Source organism: Montipora capricornis, chromosome 2 (assembly GCF_036669925.1).
Source record: "Montipora capricornis isolate CH-2021 chromosome 2, ASM3666992v2, whole genome shotgun sequence".
Classification (NCBI taxonomy): Eukaryota; Metazoa; Cnidaria; class Anthozoa; order Scleractinia; family Acroporidae; genus Montipora; species Montipora capricornis.
This window is the reverse complement of record NC_090884.1, coordinates 35,501,917-35,511,916: the sequence shown is the minus strand read 5'-3', so window position 1 is coordinate 35,511,916 and position 10,000 is coordinate 35,501,917. Positions and strand designations below refer to the sequence as shown.

At 40.1% G+C, this 10,000-nt stretch overlaps 1 protein-coding gene across 4 annotated transcripts in view; it reads right to left on the bottom strand.

The window, feature by feature from the left end:
* LOC138020001 (unhealthy ribosome biogenesis protein 2 homolog) overlaps positions 1-10,000 on the bottom strand; it is a 43,995-nt gene that overhangs the window by 26,605 nt on the left and 7,390 nt on the right. For all 4 annotated transcript variants that reach the window (XM_068866989.1, XM_068867011.1, XM_068867004.1 and 1 more), the window contains 7 exons: positions 8,224-8,393; positions 5,335-5,491; positions 4,787-4,878; positions 3,807-3,966; positions 2,811-2,896; positions 2,299-2,467; positions 907-992 (listed from right to left, as the gene is read on the bottom strand). In XM_068866989.1, the coding sequence (XP_068723090.1) occupies positions 907-992; positions 2,299-2,467; positions 2,811-2,896; positions 3,807-3,966; positions 4,787-4,878; positions 5,335-5,491; positions 8,224-8,393 (920 nt within the window). The remainder of the gene's footprint in view (positions 1-906; positions 993-2,298; positions 2,468-2,810; positions 2,897-3,806; positions 3,967-4,786; positions 4,879-5,334; positions 5,492-8,223; positions 8,394-10,000) is intronic.

Below are 10,000 nucleotides of genomic sequence, written 5' to 3'. Positions count from 1 at the left end.
CATTGCTTTAGTTCCAGGGCGGGTGTCTTCCAGATTGGGAAGTGGAATTAGATAGGCTGTTTATAGTCCTCATCCAAGAAGACTTGACAACTGACTTGCAAAGTCTAACCAGTTGCAGATGTCATTGAAAAAAGGCAGCACTTTCTCCTCAGTTATTTTAAGATCCCGAATGTTGATCTGGCCGGGATTCGAACCCGCGACCTCCCGCATGGCAGCCCGATGCTCAACCAAACTGAGCCACCGGTGCTCCTTCGTAGTTCTTAGGAAACACAGAATCAACGACATCTTGTCTGTGTAGGTCATACAAAACTTCGCCATCTTTCTCAGTTTCTCTTTAATCGTTTTGAAGACACTATAACGTTGCAGCAGTTCTATACATTCTTCATTTGTCAAAGTGCTAGAGAGTATTTGAAACGATGAAATTGGAGCAGGATATCTGGTATTGAATACATACATATAGGCGCTTAGGAGTATTTCTACTCCCCCCTGGAGGGGATGCTAGTCCATCGCAGGGTTACCCCCAGGGATGGGCCTTTCTAGGTTCGTAACAGAAACGTTACCTTTACCTACCTTACATGCATATACGCACACAATTTAGAATGTCACAGCTCAAGTTTGGACGTTTTAGGTGTAATTTGCTTAAGCCACAAATTGGATATCCCGTGGTTTTCCGCCTCAGGAAGAAGTATGAGGCCGTACTACCAAACGCCTCATCTTCAGAGGGGCGAACAACCTGATTTGCATCACTCAGGACAACTCTTCAAAACATATATATATGTCACCAAATTTCCTGAGAGGGGAGAGTTTCGTCTTCTAGCCCAAGGACTGTAAACGTTTGCCACCTCCTCTTGCAGCCACATTGCAATGGCGACATTTGCTAAAAGTTATACAAACATTTAAACTTACTTCTGTCTGAATAAAGCTGTCAGGCTAAATGTGGATACTTCCAGAGTTCTCAAGGAGGCAAGAATAACGGACACAAGCTTCTCAAACTACGACGAAAAAAACTTGCATCAATAAAGAGGTCTCTTGCGTTGGCATTTTTGCTTTCAGACAGGCCTCCGTTGATTAAGGCTCTGGGGCCGGTTGCTCGAAGCCTGGGTAGCGCTAACCGTTGGTTAAGAGGTATCAAAAGCTATAGGTTTCCATGGCATTTAACGCTGGTTAGCGCTAACCATGCTTCGAGCAACGCGGGCCTGATCTTTCTATTGGGTGGATAACTTTTAAATCCAGTAAATACTCTCTTATTAGAAAGATTTACCAAAAAACACTGACAGAATTCAAAGTCGTCTGCGAAACCTCGAAGAGAAACTCTCCAGAAAGGACGGAAAGCCATACGCCAATGTTAGGTCATGGCGACGAACTCGCTGCTTATCTGAGATCTTGAACTTAGTACACACTTGTAAAAGAGCTTCCAGCGTTTCCTTTCGGTGCAGCTACATCAGCACACTTCACACTAAACTGCAAAACCGCATGCAGATATCTTTTACTCAGGCAGTTGGACATAATGTGAGCTCTTAAAAGCTATGTATTGTTTTCCTTTAGAAATCACAATTTCAGAGTGAGTTTAGTTTTAACATCGTTGTTAACACCAGTAACAATTATCATTATTTTTTCATTCCTTTTCCGAAATTTTCTTCGGTAAAGTTTTTGTAGAACTTTATATTTCAAATTTATTTTTTTTTCTTTTCAAAGGTGGTGAAAACCCCTTATATTCAGCGAAGATTGGCTACGTAACTAAATATACTGTAATAATTCTTATTTCATTAATTCTAGCATCTTAATGGAATTTTAATTAGAATTTCTTTTTCTTTAAGAGCTTTTGTCATAAGGCTTGGCAAATATCTAATTTGATCTAGTTTGACATAAAGTTTTCAAAATTGGCTGGGGGAAAAACAGGGACCAAAAAAGCTAGAAACATATAGTTCAGTGTTTAGTTCAGTTCAGTTCAGTTTTTATTATGCTCTGCAATGCTCGCAGTTAGCAATAGCTAGTCTAGCCGAGCATTGCTTACAAATATATTCCAGATAAAATGGTTACAAATACATAACTACACACTCACATAAAAATAAATAAATAAATAAATAAAATAAAATATATTAGTTTTAGAATACAGTTAGTGCAGTGGAATATAAAGAAGAAAGCAAATATATTGGGGAAAAAAATGAAACAAAACTGCTGCATTGAATACACTAAATAATTAAATAGGTAGGGAATGGTTCGAAAAACTTTGTCCAAAGGCTAATTGTCCTTTTTAAGAACAAAGGGGAAATCTTACGCATTTAAAAAAGCGGTTACCTGTCGAAGCTTCACGTAGGTGGAAATGAAAGATAGCATCAAAGAATTGTGAGCAACACCATCGCTGTTTCCAGTTTTCCAGAGCATCGTCCAGATTGTCTCCAAGTGAGGCTCCAGCAAAGAATGATTGAGTTTCAGAAGAACATCAAGGCACCGAAATACTGCTTCACTGTGGTCAAAGACAAACAGAGAAGACAAAATCAACAATTTTCAGACTACTTAAAAGTAACTCAACCTTTTCAGTAGTCAAAGGTACGAAACCAGAAAATCGGCGCTCACATAAAGAAAAAGCTATAAAAAACTAATGTGTTTGTATCGCTCCAATAAAGGACCAAACGGGTTACGCATTTATAAATGTCTAAACTAATAAGCCAACGAGACTTGTGATTATATTCTTCCTTCATGGAACGGTCAGTAGTAGCTGGCAATAGTTATCAGGTTGTTATACTGACAACATTTTGTTGTCTCAGACTTCAGCCAAAGGCGTACCTTTTAAGAAACTCAACTCTTACCTGGTTTCGCCTTTTCCGATTAAGTCGTTTGTCAACTCTTTAAACCAATTAAATTGTAACGAGCCGTTCGAGCTGTCATCGGCTACCTTAAAGATCGAGCAAAAACAACAATTAAGATCTCAGAGAACAAGCGTTCCCCCAACAATGCGCTGCTTATAGTTTTTTTTCCGTCAACTGTTATTCAACAACACAATTCATTGATAACACGAACTTAATGTGCTTCCTCAAAAATGTTAGAGAAATTGTTACAAATCGATCCCCCATCCCCCCAAAAAAGATACGTCGTTTCAAGAATTTAACGAATATCCTACCAATATAAATTGTGATACCATTATTAACCATTTTACTCCTAATGGCCACTTATGGATTTTACTCTGTCTAACGCCAGACGATTTTACTCGTCAATGGGGCCCCCCTCGGGCCTTGAAAGGTTAGGAGAATCGCAACCTGTAGGCCTGCGCACCGATTACAGACAGTAACCAGTTTTCCAATCGTTGAGCATTCAGGCACTGAACTGAGTAGCAAATCTGAATTTTTCTCCCGCAATTGTCTTCTCGAGTCTATCTGGGCAAACCACAAAGTGAGCACTGTCCATTATCTTGAGGTAAAAAAAAACCTCTTGAAATAAATCAAATCAGTTACATGAGGACTTCTTTTATGTGCACCACCAGCATGGCAGGCGAGAAAATTCATTTCCTAGTTCCAGATTTGATTGCAAATTTCTCATTATCAGTATAACATAAATGACTTAATTTTCAATGTTCGATATTGCTTTTCTTGCGATCTGATTGGCACCCTCAATGTCGGTTATCAGTATATATAACGTATGATCTTATATGGAAACTGATTGTGCCGGTTTGTAAAATCGAAGTAATTTAAGAGTTTTATAAACCCTAATAAAACAATTATTATTACATACGCAACTATTGGATACGAGACTGTAATAGCTAATTCACATCCAACGCGCGTTCGTGGAATAATTGTTAAATAACGTACTTGGTAAATGTCATGAAGATGTATGCATTCCAGCACTTGATGAAGTAAGCCACTGACAAAGGAAACGTCTTGGCACGTCTCCTTGCAGAAACCCATCATTTCAGATACTTCAACAAAAAAATCAAACTCTGCCACTTTGGACGCTGAAGGAGTTGCTTTTCTACGAAGAAATGAAGAAGAGGTTATTTCATTGGACGACTATAACAAGTAAAGCAATCAATTCCCCAAAGGGGTGGTTAACCTCTCCAATGAATCATTTCCAGATAAAGCACCTCTGGTTAATAACTACGTTTCTATATGAATTAGTGACTATGAAAAACGAGTCAACCCAAAGAAAGCACCATTTTTGGTTCGACGACATAGTGGTATTCGTTGTTTTGGGACCAAAGCTTCTTTTTTCGTTTGCTTTCTGTCTCACGACCTTGCGGAATGGGATTCGGCGGAAGTTTAATTTTTGCACTCATTCTGGTGAATCTTTTGCGATAGCTTTTACTACACAGATGTATTGAAGCGGGCGAAGAGTTTTGAGGGATTTCATCGTAACTCGCATTGATCTCACTCTTCAAAGTCGCCTTCTGCGTAAGACAAAGTTGATAAGACGTAGTAAAAAAGAAATGGTCGAGGTCATCCAAGGTCATCCAAGGTCATCAGAGAAGAGTTCGCATCAAAGGAAGCTCAAGGAGAAGGAAGATCCGTCAAACCTACCGGTTCGCCAATTCAATCATTTTCGAGGCCATAAAATGAAAAGGCGGTAAAAGAAAAAAACTGAGCATGAGCTTACACTAGGAAAACTTGTTTTTGTAATTGCTTTTTCGACAACCTCATAAACATCAGTGTACTTGAGAAAAATGCATCTGGGAAGCTGATCGTTCTGTAAGATTCGCTGACAACCAAAACTCAAAATTGAAGTATAAGGATTCTTTCTTTATTTCCTGCTTCTCTTTGAGCCAATAACATGTAAATACAATCGTTTCACTCACCTAACGGAGACGACGAATTCATTGAGCAGAAAAGGAAGTATTGCCAGGGCTGCTTCTTTGGTGGCAAACGCCTTCGTTCCTGATGTGTTTCGCTAGATAGATGGAAAAAGGGATAGAGAAGCTCTGAAGAAAATACTTCAAAGTTGTTGTTTTGGAGCGTTTGCCCCTTCGTTAAAGCAACGCGATACAGCAGTCTGGATTTAGAATGATAAAATGGTGCTCATGTTCAAGATGAGCATCTAAAAATCACTCTATTAATGCCACCTTAATACTTAATCAATCCAGCTGAAACTAAATGTTTGGACGGTTACAAAAAGACCACGAAGCGGTTTAGACATTGAATTTTTAATTTCTATGTCGGAGAAGCAAAGGAAGGAAACGGCGGGCATACCTCAAGATTCTTTTGGAAAAACCTAATTCTTTTTTTTTTTTTACAAATTCTCTCTTTCTTGTCCATGAACTTATCTTATCCCTGAAAGAGGGCGGTCAATTACGTGCACATTACATGCATATATGGCGGCTGGTCAGAATGTAAATTGAAAACTTACGAATTGAGACGAATCTGATGACAATTCCCACAACTTGTCAAAGAGAATCTTGGTATAGTTGGAAATTCTTGGTTTCTTTTTGGCCGGTTCATCGGAGTTGGTTTCTTTTTCTTCTCTTGCTACTTTTAAGGCCTGTTGGTATTCTGGCATGTGATCCCTGTGAGGTCATAAAAATTGCAGTGATTACAGAAGAGAACCCTGAGTTCTTCCATGCGTTTATGTTCGGCATTCGTAATTAAGGCCTTACTTACTTAAGGCCCCGTACACACGTATCCATATTCGTTTGAAAACGCAACCTTTTTTCTCCGTTTTCAAAAAAAATCGCGTCCGTACGTAGCGTTTTCGCATCGTTTTCACCAGTCCACATATATACGATAAATCGATTTGAAAACTGTAACTTTTAACGATAACCCGACTGCGCATGCTTGACGCATGAGTATTCGCTTTTACTATGACTATTTGGGCAAGAAAGTTCTCCCATCAAGCGCTAGTACGTCCAGGTATAACCCAAAATCGTCGAGGTCTTGGCGGGCAACTACCAAGTCGTTTCAACCTTCTGCCTCTTGACACCGGTAGTGCAAGTAATCTGAAATGTTCTGCCGCCTTCTGGCATAGTCAGATTGAAGAAATAGCAAAACCAAATTTCCTTGAAAACAGGCAATTAGGTTTGAAATAAGCCCAACTATTAAAGACAAGAAAGCGAAGCGCCTGTTCGCCATCTTGAATAAGGAGTGGATTGGAACTGATAGTGTGACGTCAGCGTTTTCGAAAAGTTCCGTTTTCGTCCGTCCATACGTACACTAAAAAACAGAGTTTTTCGAAAAGGTCAACTCCGGAGAGCGTTTTTAAAAAATCCCGTTTTCAGTGATCGTTTTAATCGGACACTTGTGTACGGAAGCCGTATCTGTAAAGAAAAAGTTGCGTTGCATTTTTGCGCATTCAAGCGCTCGTTGCTGTATACTTTTCACGCCACAAAGCCGGTTTTGATCTACAGCAGGAGGAAGTTTAAGATCTGTGACGCCAACGTGAACGAGAACGTGATTGAAACTAGGAGACAAAAAGTCACCGATGTGTGCTCACGTTTTCCATGGGGGTTGATATTTGACGTTGCGCATTTGCAGAGAACTTCAACGCGCATGTGCAGAGCCATTGCTTTGCTCATAATGTTATGCAATAGTTTTCGTTGAAGTCCGCGCCGTAGATCTTAAAGGCCCCAATGACCTCAGGCAACGATGACAACGACAAAGTCGAGAAAGCTAAAAAACCATACACTGAGCAAAAATAATGGCCCTGCACATCCCGAACTTGTATTTTTCATTTGGGTAAATCTCTTTGCCGCCATGAGTACGTAAGTACACATCGACAGTTTTGCACTTTTCTCTCTGACTATCAACACCATTTATGCTAATTCAATTCCAATACACGCGGCAAAAAGGTTTGCATTCATCAAAAAATCACCCCCATAGAACCTTTTAAAAGGATTAATACATTCAATTTCCTCTATTGACGTAAGACACCGGATTTTGTATTCTTTCTGATTTCTCTTCTCGTTTCAGGCCATTTTACATTTCTAAATAGAATTTCAAAGCCAGATTTTAACGTCATCAGCGTAAAACTGCATATATGCTATGGGAAAATCATTTTCTTTCTCGTCATTGCCTAAACTCCAATTTTTTGAACCCGTGACCTCGCGATGCTGGTACGACGCTCTAATCAACTGAGCTATGAAGCCACTGATGTTGGGAGCTGGTCATTTGTGGGTACGTATGTTCCCGTGATGAATGAAACAACGGACGAAATGATATATGAAAAGAATCAAATATTGAACTGCGGATATGTAATCAAGTGAAGCTATGATCCTCGTAGTTATGAACGCAATTTTAGAAATTGCGTAGAGTAGCCTGAAAAATTCAGGACTTGAACGGGGTTTGAACCCGTGACCTCGTGATGCCGGTGCGACGCTCTAACCAGCTGAGCTATGAAGACACTGATGTTAGAAGCTGGTCATTTGCGGGTTTATGTGTTCCCGTGATGAATGAATCAACGCACGAAATGCGTTCATAACTGCGAGAATCATAGCTTCACTTGATTACATATCCGCAGTTTCAGGTTTCTCTACGCGCAATTGCTAAAATAGTCCTTTCACGGTTGGTTTTTCTCATTTGCATTATAACGTAATCTAGAATGTATGTGAGACAATTTCGGGCTATTTTGTAGTTTTAACCCGAAATTTCCTTGCATCCACGTTAGATTACATTGTAGTGCAAATGAGCAAAACTAACCGTGAAAAGGGATATTGCATTCATAACTGCTAGGATATAGCGGCACGTGAATATTTATCTCCCCACGAAAAGCAAACATGTTTTACCATTCTTACCTCAAAATTTCGCTTATTATCTGCCGGGCAAGACATGCAAAAATCTTAGTCTTAGCAGTGATTTGGACCCACAACCGAGATCTGAGAGGCGTGGGTTTATTCTCGATTTTACGTCACAAACTGCTTTGCAATGCAAAATTTCTTTGAAAACAGGAATTCAAAGCAGTTTGTGACGTAAAATCGAGAATGGACCCATACCTCTCACATCCCGGTCATGGGTCCAAATTATTGCAAGTTCTGCCAAGTTTACGTGGCTTGCACGGTACAGATAAAAGTAAAGTTTTGGGTAACAATGGTGACATATGTTCTCTTTAGATGGGGAAATTAATATTAGGAACGTAAAATGTTTGAGTTTAGGTGCACTTTTAGGTCTCATTGTCTGTTGTTTGCCTGCCAGAGCAGACAAACCTCGACATAGAAGGCTTTACCTTCACAAACTTAGAAAACGATACTTCGAAAAAGATCGTGTTCGATGGAAGTTAACACAATATAAGATATGAAGGTGACCTTACTTGTGAAAAAGAGATCTTGTTAAGGCTAATTCCGCGAGTTGAGAGATGTCTTGTACCATTTTTGTCCACAATTCACATCTATTGAGTTGCTTCTGATTTTGAACTTCACTCAAACAAAACAAGAGCCGCGTCAGTGGTCCCAAGAGCTGCTGACACATGGCTGAAAAAACCTATGGGTGTTTTTGGAAGATGGATATAAGCCTTAAATCTTTGTTTGTTATCCCTACGTTACTACAAGTAAAGGTAAAACAAACACGATTAACCGCCGACTGATTGGCTCAGTCCACTATCGGACTATACAGATACTCGACTGAGCCAGTGAGCTAGTGCCCTTTCAAGCAAATCCGAAGAAGTCACAAAAACGAAGATACCTTAATGATAAGCCATTTCCGAGTTCGTGTCTTTCCCCTCTTCGAAGCAAGTCTAAGAGCGAAGTTTTTGAGATAATAATTAATTCTACCTTGCATATGAATGAAAACTAATTTTCTTAAGAAAAACTTCGCTTCGTTCTTAGACTCGCTTTGAAGAGGAGGTAGACATGAACTCGGAAATAGCCTCTTTGTTTCTACAATCTTGGACAAAACTCGCTGGGAAAATATGACGCTCTATTTGTCTGTGTGATAAAGAGAAAATTCTTCCTACTTTCCCCCTTCCCCCCATTCCAATGTTGTTTTAAAAAGCGACCAAAGGCTTGCACAGTATTTTGCATCACATTATCAACATTGGTATGGAGGGAAGGGGGAAAGGACCAATATATTTTGTGAATGCGTGCCAAATGATGCTTAAGCTAGAATTTTTCCCAAGAGTTTTGTCCAAGATTGTAGCATTCGATTAAGGAAAAATATCGCCTGCTTTCAGCACAACAATGCACAACGACCTTTGTTGTATGACATTTCACCCCTTCGCTGGTCTAACGCCAGTCGAGACCCTCTTGTCTGAACATTCTCAAGAAAAAAAAAATCTTAATTTGACTATTATAAAGTAAAGTAAGGGCACCACACAAGGGAAGCATATTCGAGGATCGGTCTCATAGGAGACTAGGATAACAAAGGGGAAACTTCCTTTTTTTCACGACCGATTGTTCGCTTGATTAGGCCGAATACTTTATTGGCCTCATTGGCGACCTTGTAGTGACGGTCACTCGCACGTTTCACATTTGTCACTATTAAAATTCCGTTGCCAAGTTTTGGACCATCTCGTTAGGCGAAACAATCCGGCTGAAGTATTTCAGAGTCCCTAGCCGTATCGGAAATCTGTCTGTAAACCTTACTGTCATTTGCATATAACAGTATCTGAAATTCCTGATGAAATGTGAGTAACACGAATTTAATAAACAAAACAGGTCCAAGAAGTTTCTTTTAAAGTACTGGTGATCATAGCGCAGATCAGAACGAGCAAGTATCGCGCAAAACAATGCTGTGCATCCCGCCAGTTAAGAAGTTAAGAAACCACTGTCGTGTCGTTCTAGCTTGAGAGGCACTTGTTTGGCATGGTAGTCCTTTCCGACAAAGGCATTCATTGTAAGCAGCTGGTTATTTAAAGTTCCGTCGATGTGCTAAGATTTGGCCCGGGCAAGGTACTCTAGCTGCTCTAGTACTCAGTGGCAAATATCAAATGTCTCCAGTCGCGCACTCTTTCTTCTCCACCTGTCGGGAATGTTCTCTTGGTCCAAACTGAACTCAAGGTCTGTGGCCTCAGTCACTGGCGCTGTCGGTTGGTTACTCTCGCTGGCGACGTATAACTTATGTCTCGGAAAGCACACGCGGGGGAGAATATC